Genomic DNA, 17,976 nt, shown 5'->3' on the forward strand with positions numbered 1-17,976 from the left:
TGGCAGTGGACTGCCTGCTAGACCTTGGTGCATTCCATATTATGAAGGAGCTTCCATGATGCTGTTGAATTGAGGATTCCATGATATGGACTCTGATGGAATTACAGTGTGTCCAAAGTTAGGATGATGCGTGATGCTGCCTTTCTCTTTCTTACCAGCAGTCATGGTTTTGACAGGTACAGCAAGCAAGGGGGAAGGTGCAAAACACAGATGCAAGGTGTTTGGAGTGTGAAACAATCGTATTATATAGAGTCCCAGGGAGAATACACATCCAGAGCATTGTCCAGTTTTGGTCAGGTTACTTTCAAGAATATATTTGACCTTGAGGAGATGCAACGTAGAGTCATGGTTGATTCCTAGGTTGTCCTAAAAGGAAGCATTGAATAGACATACATGCAGGCAGCCCTGCTGTAGACAATTCTTAGGGTTAGATGTGGACTCTGGAAATAAGGAGGGCACAGAATTGGTGGGCAATTCATGACTGAAGTGCAGGAAAAAAGTCTTAATAGGCAGATGTGATTCTAAGGAATTATTTATCCCGGGGGTTTGGTGTGTATTCACTGAGAATACTGAAGACAGAGATTGTTGGATTTTTAACACTCAGGGTCAAGGTTGGGGGGGGGGGGCGGGGGAAGAGATGCTCTTGTTGCAGGTTTCCAGCTGCCTGACTGCAGCACACAAGGACCATGCCCAAATATGGTCAGCAGAATAAATGACAGAGCTTAAACTTAGACTTCAATTATTTTAATAGATAGCAATGTTAGCCAGGAGATCACAACTTATTTTACTGAAAGATAGCCCATTTAATGTACATTTTTTAAAAAACAAAATCGTAAACGAGGCAATCATTTTGATGGAAAGTGCGGGCAAGAGTTGCATAATTTGTGCATACCTTTACAGCAGCAATGTGATATCAGGATTCAGAGGAAGGGATGGTTTAGAAGGGGTGCCACCATACAAGGCACTTTGCAGCGTGATGTAACAGTGAGATGTGGAACTCAGTGCCATGAATGTGGAACTCGGAGAGATTCGCCGCGATCCTCTCAGCAAATAAGGTTAAAGCTGAAAAAAAAAGAAAATACTGAAAGTGCTCAGCAGGCCGGGCAGCATCTGTGGAAATAGAGGCGAAGTTAGCATTTCGGGTCAATGACCCTTCCACAGGCGCTGCCTGGTCATTTATGGAAAGGTGCTAGACCTGAAGTGTTAATTCGGTCTCTACTTCCACAGATGCTACCTGACCTACTAAGTGTTTCAGCGTTTCCTAATTTTACTTCACATCTTCCGCAATTGATGTTTTTGTTTTCATTTAAAGTGTAAATTTCAATAAATGATCTAAACGAAGCAAATATCAGAACATGGTTCAAAACGGTGGCGTTTATCCTTCGGGTGTAAATTCAGCGCTGCTGGACTTGGAAGAAAGAACAAGTACTACTCGCAGGATATTGCACGGCTTTTATAATTGAGTATATTTCTAGACAAGGACTTGGGGAATTCGCAGCGTGGAGAGAGAGAGAGAGATGCGGGACGCTGTTGCATTGGCCGGTGTGCATTGGTGAATTTGAGTGGAAGGTGTATCGTGGGATTTGGGGATTAGGTCGTGGCTGTGACGTGATGTCCCCTCTTTCCTCTCCTCGCTTTGTATAAGACCCGCTTGTCGGAATCCGAGGAGAGTGGTACAGGCAGCGCCGAGAGGAAGAGACGGCGAAACCTACCCACAGTCACAGGCAAAGTCTTATGACTTTTCTCAACAGGGCATGAGAGGGAACGCGAGGTAGTGGGAGGAAGAGGAAAAAGGCGAAAGAACCGGGAGGCAAAAAAGGTACCAGGTAATTTATCTAGAGTTGTACAGAACGTGTTCTGGCTTTTTCCAACTGCACTATTTGTATTTTGTTTATAGAACTGTAGGCAAAGATATCTACATTTCACTTACTGGAAATAAATTGGGTTAACTAGGACCGCTGAGAGGAGCCGGTAAAATAATCACTATAGATGAAGGGGGGACGTTATGGAAAGGAAGGGTGATGTCTTCGTGCAGTGAAACGAGAATGGCAGGTTAACAAGGCAAACAAACAGAGCCCTTGAGCTCTTTTCTGGATAGAATTGAAAACGGAACGCTGGAAACACTCAGCAGGTCGGGCAGCGCCTACGGAAAAAGAAGCAAAGTTGGTGTTTCTACTTCTGATGAAGGGTCTTCAAACCGAAACGCTAAAACCACTGCCTCGCTTCCCACAGAAGCTGCTGAATATTTTCAGCATTGTTCTGTTGACAGTTCAGATTTCCCGCACATCTGCAGGTTTTTCTTGTTTTTCTTCCCGCAATTGAAGTTGTTTTAAACTTGTATTGAATTTAATTGGACCACATTTGGGAGCGCCGTGCACAGTTCTGGTCTTCATTTAATAAGGAGGTCCTTGGTGCGAGGGAAAGATGTACAAGGATACGAGCAGTTAGCTGTAAAAAAAATTGAAAAGGCTGGGGCCCTTTCCACACATCAGTTCTCTCTTGTGCTCAAAAAAGATCTGATAGAAGTAAAAAATTACGTCACCACTCCAAAACTGAGGGCCATACATTCAAGATAGTTAACAATAATTTGGAACTGCAGGAGAAACCTCTCTGCACTGGGGGGGGGGGGGGGGGGGGGGGCTACAGCGTGCAACTCCCTTGGACGGTGAGTAGGTCGGTGAAAAGTTTGGATGGTTTCGAGGGAAAGCCGAGTAACCAGAAGAGGGAAAAAAAAGTTCTGATAAGATTTTATAAAAAGGTGGGGGATGCTTTTTTGAAAGAAAATATTGGCACAGTACTCTGCAATGAAATCTGTGGGACAGCTATCCCAGAACAGTTGACAGCCTGAAGGAGGAAGACATTTGAAGACAAGAAGCTGGAGGAACTCAGTGGGTCAGGTAGCCTCTGTGGAGGGAGATGGACAGTGGACATTTCGGGCTGAGACTCCTTATCTGGACTGAAAGAGGGAGGGGAGATAGCGCGCATAAAAAGGTGGAGCAAGAGCCGGCAGGTGACATGTGGATCCAGGTGAGGAGGGGTGATAGGCAGATGAAGGAGGGAAGGGTGGAAACAGTGACAGGAGGCTGGGAGGTGGTAGGTGGAGGCAACAAGGGGCTGCAGGTGATGGCATCTAACAGGAAAGGAAGGTGGAGTATGAAACCAAATAAGGGAGATGGGGTGGGCAGATGCTCCAGCAGATTGTTTGTTGCTCCATATTCCAGCATCGGAAGTCACTTGTGTCTACATTTGAAGAAAGGATTAGACTGGTAACCAGTTTATCAAATGTATATCAAAAATAAGGAAAGAATTTCAAGTTAACATCAACTGTAGCAATTCATTAGCAAATCGATTATTCAATTTTTTGTGGATTTTGCAGATAAGTTGCCTCTGCTTTTTTATACTAATTTCTGATCCAGTAATTTGTGCACAACTTACCCACACTTAATCATTCAGATATGAATTTTCCTCAACTTGTGGGTCTACAGCAACACTTCTCAACTCACTAACATAACCCTGATCCCATGTAAAATAAGTTTTCCTGAAAAGACTAATTAATGCTTGATTCCTGCAACAGCATGATTCAAAGTAACTATTTCTGATGTAAAGCAATTTTGTTTTCCAAACAGCTCTTTAAATTTCTCCTTGGTGTAGTTTCTACATCTTCATATTTTCATTGTGGCATCAGAATCGGTTAGTTAAAAAGAATTGCATTTTCTTAAGCTTAAATGAAAGCTTGCTGGCTTTAAACATTACATTCTTATAACAAGAAAGAAGAGGAGGGTTCAAAGGAAGAATTATTATGCCTTCCTTAAACCCTGATTGTTTGTGCTTGTTGTGTTCTAGGGTATGACAACCAGACTGCAGAAATCTTGGCTCAAGTTTCTTTTCATGAACATCACATTGTCTGAAGTTGTATCAAGAAAATTCTTGGGATGACTAGCAGTTGTGTAGTATAGATTAGGTTAGCTGATCCATGGCATTTTACCATTCAGAATTAAACAGGGTAAAGTGCTTAGTTGGAATTGCAAATCAATGTACAGCCATGACAAAGCTCAGCAAGTTAACTCAATGAGTAAATGACTTGAAGGCACCAAATTAAGGTTGCTAAATTTGCTGATGACACAAAGATAAGGGGGCCACAGACACTTAAGTGCTTGAAAATTTGGCAAATGGAGTGTGGGGAAAACATAAATGTCTACTTCTGCAGAAAAAAATTAGACACTTCAGAGCTCTGAGGTGTGGAGGGATCTAGATGTCCAAGTGCATGGTTTGCAAATGGCTAGCACACAGGTACAGCAAGTAATTAGCAAGTTAACAGAACACACTGGTATATTGCTAATGGAATTATATGCAAAAGGAGGCTCTTGATAAGGAAGTGAGTTAAAGGTTACTGCAGGTAAATAGGGATGCAGTTCTACTCCTGTTCCTAAATTGTATGCCTGGAGCTGTTACCTCACCCTGTCATGGTATGTATTTGTGCTTGAATAAATCCCTTCTGAAGAGGAAGATCCCAGATGGAAAGCCTGCAGGATCTCAGCAGGTGATTGTGATGAAGTCTCAGCCTGCCTCTGTGCCAGTGCATTAAGAAAGGAGACTAATCCAGGAGTCCCATTCCTGACTGATATCTCATGACTACAAATTATCAGTTAAATCAGGAAAATTACAGAATTATCCTCCTATTCCCTGTAATCCAATTACATTGAAACCCTTTAACCCTATCACTGCCCTGTATGGGTATTGACTAATTGGCTATGGTAACACATAGCCTTATGTGACCAGTTGGGCAAAAATGCTTGCATGAAGCCTCCAGACCAGTAAGCAAAGGCACAAATTTAGCAAGGAAATCAGAAGAATTATTTTCATTTTATAAACTTTAATTCAAAACACAAGTAACTTATAAAACATTCTTCAGCAAAGCAACCTTTGTCAGAGCATTATTTCATCAGTTACACAGAACTGGATCGACACAATTCCAGGATTATGAGTGAGTATTACTATGCGCAGTTTTCTGAGGTGTGCACAATGAGGAGCCCTGTGGTGTTGACACAGGGAAATAACAGATCTCATGGCTCTGTTGGGGGTGGGGGGTGGGGGGGGGAGGAGAGAGTGCTCCCTCTCCTGGCCAACAGAAGAGGTCTCTTTACCATCTCTTTGCCAACAGCTAGAGGTCATTATTAGTACTGATAAAACCTTAAATTGCCCCTTGTATTTCATATAAGTGACTACGCTTCAAAAGTCATCTGTGTAATGAAAGGAGCAAATGCCATTTTAATCGATGTTTACCTTATTTATTACAGCCGTGTGCGTCAGATGATTATGTACCTTAGGGCCATGTTTCTACATTAGTTGACTTAAATTGTGTGTTGTGCAGTCGCTGTCGCTAAAGATGGGCAGTGTTTTGTTCTTCCCACCTAACTTGCCAGCAACTTATAGGCGTTGCATCTTCGTCCTGGCAGGGTCGAAGCTCGCTACACTCCACTTCATTATCATGTGTTCCTTCTCAATCCTCAATTTGTTGCTGCACTTGCTGTTCACGTGGAGGAGCTGTGCTTTCCAGGACATCAGGCAACGGAACACAGAGTTTGCTCTCAACCTTTACCAACAATTCACCGAGGCCGAAGAGTATCGCAACTTCGTCATATCGCCAGCAGGTATCACTTTTGCATTGGGGCTCCTGCAGTTGGGAGCCAAAGGAGAGACTTCCACGCAGCTGGAGAATGCCCTCGGATATACTGTACACGGTACTGGTGAATATTGTTCATTATGCTACACATTAGTCATTGATCTTAAATTTCAAATTAAGTGCGTCGGGATAAAACTGAACAATCGCAGTTCAATGATATTGACCAAAACGGCGCAAAAACATTGGAAGATTTTTAATGCGATTTAAGTCAATAGAGTTTAACACGTTTAAAGTAGTTTTAGAGCAGGCACGGTAGTGCAGCAGTTAGCATAACGCTATTACAGCGCCGGCGATCCAGATTCAATTCCGGCCGCTGTCCCCTTTGGGTGCTCAGGTTTCCTCCCACATTCCAAAGACCTAAAGTGCAGCAACACTCGCTGGCTGCCCCCAGAACACTCTATGCAAAAGATGCATTTCACTCTGTTTCGATGTACATGTGACAAGATATCCGAGACTGGTCGCCCAAAAGGGTCCGCTTTACATCAAGGAAATCGGGATGATAAGTTTGCGCAGATGATGAAGAGGGCCTTCATTTTGATTTAATGCTCGAGCATAGTCAGGAGTAGAAATGTTTTGGATATTTTTACATAAAATTAAACTGACTTTTCATTGTTCCAATAATAAATGGTGTTTTATAGAAAATATTTCAAAAAAATGTTAGCTTAGTAGCAGAGGGACAAAAACACTAAAAACGCTCATTTATGATTCCGCATGTTTTAAATACAATCAGTTAAACTCAAATATGTTGAATCTTTTGTTAATGTAAAGAAAACATGCAAAAGCTATGGACACCAGGGCAGGTCGATTTTGATTAAATTAAGGTTAAATCAGGTGGCAGATTCCAGGGTACGTCTGAAACTGCAGCTACCAGCAGCAGCTAGGAAATGATGACAGTTTGACAAAAACGTGAAGGATGTCACACAGAGAATCATTGGGTTATTGTTTGGGTTCAGTTCCAGGAGAAATCTAAAAGTCAAAGCACAAGTAAATGCATGCACAGGTGCAATGAAAAACTTACTGCAGCAGCATCACAGGCACAAAGTATCATATAAGCAGCACAATGGTGCATTAGACAGTTTGATCACATGGCACACTGCTCTGACAGTAGGATGAATGGGCTGATGTGAAGCTGGGACAGACGATGGCCAAGTATATTGTTCCAGTGATGAAACAAGGCCATTCAGCGGATTTTTTAAAAATCCCAAATTGTTGCCGGTTCCACCACACCCACTTAGCCTCCTGAACCAAGCAGGACTCTCCACTAACAAGCAAGAGTCAAACTCCCATAATCCAGATCTTGGCTCAAACGGCCGTGCACAGAAGGCACCCCCTTCAAATGCTTTAAAACTGGTGGAGCGATGGCGAGCTGCACTTGTGACCTCAAGCCTGCCATTGCAACATGTTCGAAACAGAAACATTGCTTCAGCTGCCCAGAGACAATTGCCATCACTCACGGTAACGCTGGCAGGTCCAGGAAACCAGGTCTGTCTTCCCCCCACCCCCTGTTCACTCTCTTGCATCGGGGAACAGTGGGGAGATTGGCCGGCCAGGAGGTGAATGCTCTTTCTACCGCCCTTATGTTTATACTAAGCGGTAGGTTGAGGAACTCCTCCAACCCATTTGATTTGATGGGACAGGAGGAAACATCCCAATGATTTGGAGCCAGAAATTTGTCCCTGGGCACCAGGACAATCAGCCTTGAAATTTTAGTTTCTGATTGGGATGCAGAAATTATACAGCTGAGCCAGATACTTGGGCACAGCAACAGCAGCTTATTCTAAATGTTTTAATGGTCATAGAGTTATACAGCATGGAAACAGGCCCTTCAGCCCAACTCATTTGTACTAAGTTGCCAACCTGGGCTAGTCCCATTTACTGGTGTTTGGCCCACATCCCTCTAAACTGTTCTTATCTGTCTAAATGCCTTTTAAATGTTGTAATTGTACCATCTCTATATACTCACCACTCTGTGTAGAAACAGTTGACCCTTGCATCCCTTTTAAATCTTTTTCCCTCTCACTCTAAACATAGTGATCAGGGTTCAATTCCCGTTGCTGTCTGTAAGGAGTCTGTATGTTCTCCCATGTCTGCGTGGGTTTTCTCCCACATTCTAAAGATGTACAGGTAGGTTAATTTGGGGTTTAAAATGGGCGGTGTGGACTCATTGGGCCGGAAGGGCCTATTACCATGCTGTAAATAAAATTTTAAAAATTTAAAAATGCCCTCCAGTTATGGACTCCCCTATCCTGGGGAAAAGACTTGGGCTATTCACTTTATCTATGCCCCTCATGATTTTATACACCTCTAAAAGATCACCCCCTCAGCCTCCTACACTCCAGGGGGGAAAAAGTCCTAGCCAATCCAGCCTCCACTTATAACCCAAGCCCTCTAGTCCTGCTAACATCCCCTTGTCTTTTTTTTGGCAACCCCTCTGGTCATCCTTCCTTTAGCAGGGTGACCAGAACCGCACGTAGTTATCCAAATCTGGCCTTCACAGCAGTAACATGGCGTCCCAACTCCTGTACTCAGTATGTTGACTGATGAAGGCAAGCATGCAAAATGCTTTTTCACTACCCTGTCTACCTGTGTCATCACTTTCAAGAAACTATGAACTGCACACCTAAGTCTCTCTGTTCTAGACACTCCACGAGGCCCTACAATCGACTGCACAAGTCCTACCCTGGTTTGTCTTGCCAAAATGCAACATGGTGCATTTACCAGAATTAAACTTCATCTGCCATTCCTTGGCCCATGGGCCCAGTCGATCAATATCCCTTTGTGATCTTAGATGGTTTTAATAAATGTCCAAGTTGCATTATAAAGCAATTCAATACATGTTTCAACCATTGTAACGTTAGTTACCACAATTTTATTGATGCATGTATTAACTCTACCATCAACCGTTGTCAGATTCGCGAGTACAACACTTCTTACAAACTACCTACGGGGATCTGACGAACTCCAACCACAGTCCAACCATACAGCTGGCTTGTGGCCTATTCGTGGAATCCAGCATCCAGCTCTCTCCGAAATTCTCGGAGGACATGGCCGTCTGGGTAAATGGGAGCCTGCAGCGGGTGAACTTCGGCAATCCCAATGAAACGGCAACGTTGATAAACAAGTGGGTTGGCACCAGGAGCCGAGGTAACCAGCAGTAGGTCAGACCTTTTTGCACACGACGCAGCAGACGGTCGCGTTTTCGCTTCTGAATTTCAGAAATTTGTAACCATGGGTCTAATGGATCCCAACCAGAATGGGATTGGATTACTACCCAGAAAAGTCGCATGTACGTTATGCCTTTTACGACCTCACAGCTCATCGGAGCTTTACGTGCAGTGAACAATGGGGTATTGACTGAAATGTAGAAACGAGGCATCTGATCTACACTCAGAGTTCCAGAAACGGAACTATCAAATTGACCATATAACGTGCGCCTTTAAATGGTTGGATATTAGCTAAACCACTTAGGGAAACTGCCTTGTTCTTAAAAATAGGGGCACATAGTCTTTTGTCACCCAGAATAGGAGAAAGGGCCTTGGTTCAACTCAGTATACAAGACAGCATCTTGCCTTAATTTAGCATCCAAGATAGCAGCTCCGCTATGCAATAATCCCTCGGTGTTGCACTGCCCTGGAGTATGGTACAAGATCTAATTCTCGAAACAAAATGTTACCACTGAACGAGACTGACACTAAAGCGAAAAGCAATTTTCCCTAGTATTATTTAGGAATTTAAACCGGGTTGATAAATTGTAAATAACCCCCCGAATCAACTAAAGTGATGATGACGCTATCCGATCGTACTTTAAAGAAATACGAGATTATGACCCTTTACGGACAGAAATCGATTACCCTTACCTAACTGGGTCCACGTCCAACTCCAATTCCGTAGCATTGGGTAGTAACTGCCTTTTTCAATGCCACAGTGGAGTTAAACGGCTACAAACTCAGACGGCAGAGATTCCAGAGTTGACCCATCACCGGCCGCTCGGTCAATATATTGCACCTTCCCAGCATCGTCATTACCTGAGAATTAATGCAGAAGTGGAGAATGACAATGTAATCTGGCACTGGAAATTCCCGAGTATAACTTTTTACAACTCGTTTCCTTTACTCTCCAGCAAGTACTTGCATTCGGATGAAACATTGGTGTGGGGAAACGCGCAGTCTCCAACCCCGCACGTTCTAACGTCTACCTCACTGCTTGTTAAGAGCCCGAGTTCTCGTACTTGGGATAGGGACACCACTCCCCGGTTTGCTCAAAGCACCAGCTGAGTAGGAGGGGAGTGACGGCCACAGATGGTGCTTGGCAACGAAAGATCACTAAGAGGTATTGGGAATGAAAGCGTGTTTCAAATGACTGATGATCAAAGAATAAGTAAGGGATACAAATCGGAGATGATGGGTTGAGAGGTAAGTATTGGTGTGGAAGAACGGCACAAACCGATTCGATAATAACCTTCAAAGGGGAACTGGATAAATATTTGAAGAGGAAAAGTTGCAGAGCTCACAGGGCAAGAACGAGGGGTTTGGAGTGGACAGCAAGGTGGAAGAACCGGTAATGGGTCAGATGGATTCCTCATGAAGCCAAATGTGCAGGATTATAAAGACATTCGGCACGAAGGAGGTTCAGGGTTCTGCCGCCCCTATGTTCTAGAATGAGTCACAGATTAACAGCGCCTTTAATCAGTTAGCACTGCAGGTAGAAGTGGAATTCGGATAGGTGTTATTGCTTCAATATAGTTGAGTTTCACAGTGTTCAAATGATTTCAAATAATATTTTCACTTGCATTGCGTGGTACGAATTGCTCGCTTTTGCGAAGTTGTGAGACGTGATTCATGAGTGTGGTTTGCCTTGATCAATGAAACCGATAAAGGAAAATTAGTTGGGTTTAGAGGTTCAGATAATCCTACAATAAATCCCTCACTACACTATCACAGAGTCATATCATTGGGACCCTATCAATGGGTAGGGTTGCTCCGAGCTGGTGATCAACTATCACCAATTTGTCAACTGGTTAAGGCATGTTAGATTTGGCATTGTCTTCAAATTGGACAAGAGGCTTAAAGAATCATAATTTTTAGAAGTTGTTTTAACCACACAAGCAAGGGTACATAGTAATTAGATCGAATTAAACGCCAAATCAGCATAAAATAACAATTGTTAATAATTATGTTTATTGTACTAATAGGCAAATATTCCAAATCATTGAGAGTACCAAGTTTTTGTACCATTATGAGACTGGTTATATTCCTTACTAACATCCCCGTTTTCAATGGCAAAACATTCAATGCTTGGGAGTCAAAATAATAAAAAAACATTCAATTACACCATTTATTTTCGCAGGTGAAATCGAAGATTTTATATCCCGGCCGATAGAAAATCCATCACTAGCGCAGATTGCTGTTATCAGCACTATGCACTTTAAAAGCAAGTGGCAGAATCCCTTTTCACTCTCAGAGACCCAGCACTTCACATTTACCAAAGCAGATGGGTCTGTCATTAAAGTACCAATGATGTATCAAACATCAGAGGTAAATTATGGTAAGTGGCATAGTGGTTCTTCAATTCCATCAGTAATCCAGAAAATAAAAGCTCAAAATGGAAATCTCAACTAGAAATTAAAAGCAAGTATGCTTAAGTGCCCCTGACGGCGTTTTTAAAAACATGACTGGTTACTGTCCTGTGAGGAAGGTTGGCTTGCTAGCCTTGCCCTTTCTGATCTCTGTGCATCTCTAATACGTCTGTTTCTTAACTGAACCAGCATGGCAGGCAGCTGAGCTGCCACCTTTCTAACAGTGGGTGATAAAAACTAGCCACACTGGCAACACTGAACTCAGAGTCAAATATTCAATGTGAATAGTACATTCTGTTGGAGGAGAAAATTATGCTCATCCTCTTAAGTTTCTAAAGTGGTGTTACTGGTAGAGCAGCTGCCTCTCAGTTCCAATGATCTGGGTTCAACTCTGAGTTTTGGTGCTGTCGATAGAGTTTGCACATTCTTCCCGTGACTGCAATGGTTTACCCCACATCCTAAAGACATGCCAATGTAAATTACTGTGTGCAGGTGGGTGGTAGTTAATGGGCATGTGAGACAGAATAGGTTATAGAGAAACAAGCAGCTCTGATGACGTTGCTCTGGGAGTTGACCTGGGAGGGTATTCAGTCCACCGAGTCTTTTGTCATATGGAAACATATACATTTATAGCAACTTAAATTTAAGAACGGTGTACTCCAAGAGCTGGGAAGATCAATTGTTGTTTTAAGTTCAGTGAAATAGTGATATTCTGGTCAGAAGCCTTATCACTATCACCTTTCCCTTTCAAACTTGCTCTCCAGTTCCGAGCAAGAATATAGACTTAACTAGCTTGAAAATCCATTTACTGTTTACAATTCAATGTTCTTACTATAACACTTTTAAAAAAAAAGCCAGAACAGATATAATAGGCTAAATGGTCATCTGTCCATCTATATATAACTCATTTAACTTCACCATTCTGATGTTGCAACCCAAGACAAATGTCCCAACTGGTTTAGTAATACATCCAACTCTGTTGCTTGCATACTTGCTCCCTCGCTGTAGTGAAAAGCTTCACATTTAAGCTCCATATTTCCATGAGTAAATCTTATTAAACCTACTTTCCAAGTACATTGAGAATTAAGTATTTCCAGATGAGCTTTACCCTGCACAATACATTTTCCTCACTCCCCCATTCAGAAAACAATGAATTTAACAAGTAATAATGGGCTTGATCTTAAAATCAAGGTTATTTATTCTGATATTTCTCTCCCCCCTAATAAATTTCAGGTCAGATCAAGACAGGAAGTAATCAGAGGTTTATAGTGGTTGAACTCAGCTATCTGGAGCACACAGTGAGCATGTTTATCATCATTCCCAGCGAAAGGAAAAAAAGCATCTCTCAAGTAGAGCCACACATCACAGCTCAAACACTATCAACATGGACCAAAAGTATGAGAAGAATGAAAATGGAAGTTTTCTTACCCAGGTAAGTTTGGTCCTTGCATACATAAACATACACAAATTACATTGATCAATAACACCCTCAGTAATGTTTTAGTAATAAACTGAAGTGGACCATTGAATGACATCACCATTCAAACTATTTCTCTGCATAAGCTGATCTGTTAAAAATGAAGAATTTTGGCTGTGGCATTTTAATGTAAAGTGTGGAGTCATCATTCAAACACCATAGCTGAAATAAACTTCTGATGAGCTTCCATCTCATGATAATACCCAAGTGGCATTTGGAAGACCCACATGAGCAAATCAGAGTTTTTTTTAAATTCTGTATTTCCAAGCTTCCTGCCATTTCAGTTCATTTATACTCATCTTGTTTAATTAACTCCTATGCTCTAGAAGTTGCTAAACCTCAAGCAATGCTACCTGCATTACTTAATAAGTTAATAGATCATTTTTCACAAGACTGAATTACTGCACCATGACAATGAACAAAATATCATGATCAGTTTTTTTTTTAGTTCTTCAGTTTTAGGGAAAATACAACAACGTTAATGGTCTTCCAACATTAATTGATAATTCCAATAACTTTTTAGAGAGTTTCCCTCCCCCCACTACAATGGCAAATGCAGCACTCAAATGGGTGCTTCGAAATGGATCACTCTTTTGTCTTTTACGGACAGCATCAGCAGCACAATTGACCTGCCCACGAAGAGACAAAGCAGACCCACCTCCACTTCCACATCCCATCTCACCCTCACCAACCAATAGTTTTTGCATTTTCTGCAGCCAAATGAGTAGTAACTGATAAAGCTAAGATGACCTTTCATACTTGTATGGTGGTTCTTGGGTTCCACCAATCCACAAGAGACTTCTTCCAGATACCTGGTCTCATTTGAAAATCAGCTCTGTAGATGAAAGGGGTGTTACAAGTTGCATTAACACCCAATTTGTTGAATTCCTTTTCCTACCACTTTTAGTGGTTTTTCCTTTAACTTATAATTCTCCTAAAAGAGCATTCTATCCACTCAGATTTCCAAAAAATAAATTGCATAACGATCAGTACTGCCGGTCCACAGATGTGATGGAATCAGGTCTCGGAGTCTCCATTCAATTGAACAAATTTCTTCCAATAAGTAAAACTCCCTTTAATATAAGGAATCACAACATATACATAGGTTTATTCAGGCTGAATTAGAATACTGCCCTTATGACTTCATTTTGTTCTAGTATGCAGGAACTTTTAATCTGCCACAATATTTCTCATTTGTCACTTGTACCCCAAATAGATGACTAATAAGCTCAATGTGAGAGTTGATTCATCAGAAGGAAAACATTGGGGTGGGGGGGGGGGGCATAGCTTGGAATATCTTGGGCTTCCCACATTGCAGGAAAGTGTGCATAAATACACAATGACGAAGAGTGGAAAGTCATCAGGATGAGTGATCAAACTCTTATCTCACCACAAAATGGTTGTGCATACATTAACAATGGTTAATGTTCATACATTAACAATGCTGCTTCATGACCATTTACTATAGAAATACAGGGGTAATTTAGCTAACTCACTCAGAAAACTGGCAAGATCAGGTTGTTCATCATTTTACACCCCAGCCTGGATTCACTTCATATTGAAAGTAGATATTGGGTTACTCAGTGCCCCTGTTGTAGAGTATCAAACTGACTGCATCTTATCACTCTTAATATTTAGGTTTAAAGTGAAAAGTAAGTTCAACCTCAAGACTGTGCTAAAAACTTTGGGAATCACTGACCTTTTCAGTCCCAGTAAAGCAGACTTCAGAGGAATTTCTGGTAAGCAGCACAACCAATCCTAACAAGGCAGGAAACGGTTGTACATAACATTGTAATAGATTTCTTCTAATATTCCTGTTTAACCTTCACTTAAAGCATTTTGGGTCTTCCTATTTAAACCATATTAAATGCAGAGAAATTGCTTGCTTGTTATGCAAGAAAAAAAGTTGGCTGATAGATTAGCTTCTAATGAAAGAAACTAATAATCTAGCTCCATTTTGAAATACAATAGTGATTTTGAATGTTGAGTAATAACTGGTGATGGTTCATAATTTTAGAGCATGAAAAGCTATTTGTTTCTGAAGCTATTCATGAAGCAAGAATAGAAGTAACAGAAGATGGCACTGAAGCTGCAGCTGCGACAGGTATTTACTGTTATTTGGTATTGGTTTATTATTGTCACTTGTACCGAGGTACAGTGAAAAGCTTGTCTTGCAAACCGATCGTACAGGTCATTACACAGTGCAGTTACACTGAGTTAGTACAGAGTGCATTGATGTAGTACAGGTAAAAACAATAACAGTACAGACTAAAGTGTCACAGCTACAGAAGAAGTGCAGTGCAATAAGGTGCAAGGTCATAACAAGGTAGATTGAGAGGCCAAGAGTCCATCTTATCGTACTAGGGAACCACTCAATAATCTTATAGCAGCGGGACAGAAGCTGTCCTTGAGTCTGGTGATACATGTTTTCAGGTTTTTCTATTTTCTGCCCAATGGGAGAGGGAAGAGGAGAGAATGTCCCGGGTGGGTGGGGTCTTTGATTATGCTGGCTGCTTCACCAAGACAATGAGAGGTAAAGACAGGGTCCAAGGAGGGGAGGCTGGTGTCCGTGATGCGCTGGGCTGTGTCCACAACTCTCTGCAGTTTCTTGCGGTCCTGGGCAGAGCAGTTGCCATACCAAGCCGTGGTACAACCAGATAGGATGCTTTCTAGGGTGCATTGGTAAAAGTTGGTGAGAGTCAAGGGGACAAACCAAATTTCTTTAGCCTCCTGAGCAAGTAGAGGCGCTGGTGAGCTTTCTCGGCCGTGGCATCTACGTGATTCAACCAGGACAGGCTGTTGGTGATGTTCATTCCCAGGAACTTGAAGCTCTCAACCTTCTCGACCTCAGCACCATTGATGTAGACAGGTGCATGTACACTGCCCCCTTTCCTGAAGTCAATGACCAGCTCTTTTGTTTTGTTGACATTGAGAGAAAGGTTGTCATGACACCATTCCACTAAGCTATCTCCTTCCCGTACTCTGACATCGTTGTTTGATATACAGCCTACAACGGTGCTATGAATGAGCTCCTCCAGAGTAACCTTGAGAACAAGTGCTGCCATACAGTTGATTCTCTCAGGTGTACAAAGTGGGTTCTCTTGAATAATAGTACTAGATACAATGCTAAAAGTAACAAAGGTTCATGTGTTTTCTGTAGTTACCATGCTAAATCTGCATTAAGCCTGTGGTGTCAGCTGAAGGCATTCTTCTTACCTGCATCAGAAGGTTGTGGGCTTAAGTCCACACCAGAGACCAAAGCACAAAATTCAGGCTGGCAGTCTACTGTTGGTCTGCAAAGGTAGCATTATTTGCATAAGTCATTAAACATTCTGAACTCTCAGATGGATATAAAAGATCCCGTGGAACTACTGCACAAGGTACTCGTGATCCTCAAGCAATTGGTCAGTTATCTCTCTGTTTGTGGGACCTTGCTGAATGCAAATTGGTTTTTCTCCTGTAGATAAAAGGGAAAAATAATGGTGCTTCTCATCCCATGCCAACAGGGTGGAGGTATTAAAGTTGTCCTACTTCACTCCAAGTGGACAATGCTCCAAAAACAAGTAGATTAAAGTAGTATCTTCAAGAAAACAAAGGTGACATAACTGCCAGGATAGGAGGTACACAAAGGCAGAAACATATATTTAATACACTAAGTCGATATAATGAATTTCTACAAGTGCCACATGACCTTTTATCATGCAGGTAATTCGTCTGGGACAAATTTGGAATTTGGATTACATCAGTGAACATAAGGAGAATTCAGGATTGCAGTCAGATTTATGAAGAGACCAGAAAATTGGTCATTTCCATGGAATGAGAGATGCAAGTGTGGGATACAAAAAGAAAAATCTTAAGCAGTGTCAAAAGAGCAATGGAGGAAAGAATGAGCTGAGATTAATGCCAATGTGATTCAAAATTATGAAATAGATTTCACAAAACAGTTAATAATTATATTTTTAGCCTGGTCTGATTTAATTTTATTCTGCTTTATTTCAGCCATGGTTCTACTGAAAAGGTCCCGGGCACTTGTATTTAAGGCTGACAGGCCATTTTTCTTTCTGCTGCGCCATCTCAACACAGGTAAAATGATAGTGATGTGTTGCTTTTCAAATAATGCTCTTCATATGCAGTAATTGCTGTTCAAATTACAATGCATTATACACCTCCATCTTCCCTTAATATTTTCTTCTCACAAGGCAAAGAATTCCAGTGTATCTGGTCTCTCCATATAACTGAAGACCCTTGTTCCTGGACCAGTTCTTGCAAATCATCCCTGCATCCTTCAATGTCTTTTCCAAAGTTCTGTGCACAGAATTGCTCTGTGGTCCAACCAGCGATTTGCCTTATAGTATTTGAAGCTTAATCCTTCATGCTTCTGTCAATTACATCTGATATTGATGGGAATTTAATTTACCAGTTGATTTGTAATTAATATTGCTCAAAAATAGCACTTTTAGACGCAAGTTATGAATAGTAGCACATCATAGGATTCTAATTGTTCAGGCATTCAATTTTCACCCTGCAGAACTTGGACACAATGCAAAAATTTCATGTTAATATGGGTCATTTAATTCCACAGGAACAATAGTTTTCATGGGTCGAGTGATGGATCCTCTTGAATAAAGATATTCCGAAGGTTACTGGGGACGCTGTTTTGGATGAACCATTAAGCTGAGGCCCTGTCTGCTCTCTCAGGTGGACGCAAAAGATTCCATGGCACTATTTTGAAGAATAGCTGAGGAGTTGTCCGCAGCAGAGTCTTGACCAACAACTCTCTCTTCACCTGTATCATTAAAGCAGATACCATCTCATTTATCACACTGCTGTTTGTGGGAACCTGATGTGCAAATTGGCTTCAATGCTTCCTACATTTCAACATGTGACTATCAAGTAAATAATTGGCTTTAAAGAATTATGGGATGTCCTGAAAGGTGCTATAGAAATTGAAGTCTGTTTGAGAAATTTTAAATTATGAATTAAGCAATAAGCTCTCTGTACCTTTCAGGAATTTTTATGTTATTGAACTATTTCACTTTGCCAACTTAAACAGCAAGCATCTAGCTGGGAAATTACATACTATACATATCACTTGATATATAACTGACAAATAAGACTGCATGCTTTAATGCTAAAAGCAGCCGTTAACTCATATGTGCAAGCACAATGTGTCAAGAACATTTAATACTTAAGTCTTGTTCAGTCAAAGCACTATTCACATACAAGGAATGAAACTGCCTA

At 41.5% G+C, this 17,976-nt stretch overlaps 1 protein-coding gene across 6 annotated transcripts; it reads left to right on the top strand.

The window, feature by feature from the left end:
* The first annotated feature begins 1,654 nt into the window (after positions 1-1,654).
* Positions 1,655-17,838, top strand: serpine3 (serpin peptidase inhibitor, clade E (nexin, plasminogen activator inhibitor type 1), member 3). Of its 6 annotated transcripts, XM_052014561.1 has the most exons (9): positions 1,655-1,826; positions 5,457-5,747; positions 8,594-8,827; positions 11,030-11,227; positions 12,492-12,690; positions 14,374-14,474; positions 14,753-14,839; positions 16,735-16,818; positions 17,318-17,838. In XM_052014561.1, exons 2-9 carry the CDS (start codon positions 5,489-5,491, stop codon positions 17,359-17,361), a joined length of 1,206 nt encoding a protein of 401 aa, XP_051870521.1. In that variant the 5' UTR covers positions 1,655-1,826; positions 5,457-5,488; the 3' UTR covers positions 17,362-17,838. The 6 variants fall into 6 exon arrangements, with proteins under 6 accessions (XP_051870521.1, XP_051870517.1, XP_051870519.1 ...); XM_052014557.1 differs by lacking the exon at positions 1,655-1,826 and having other exon boundaries at positions 5,375-5,747; XM_052014559.1 differs by lacking the exon at positions 1,655-1,826 and having other exon boundaries at positions 5,375-5,747; positions 14,780-14,839.
* The last annotated feature ends 138 nt before the right edge of the window (positions 17,839-17,976 follow it).

The sequence above is a fragment of the Pristis pectinata genome, chromosome 4, assembly GCF_009764475.1.
Source record: "Pristis pectinata isolate sPriPec2 chromosome 4, sPriPec2.1.pri, whole genome shotgun sequence".
NCBI classification, from domain to species: Eukaryota; Metazoa; Chordata; class Chondrichthyes; order Rhinopristiformes; family Pristidae; genus Pristis; species Pristis pectinata.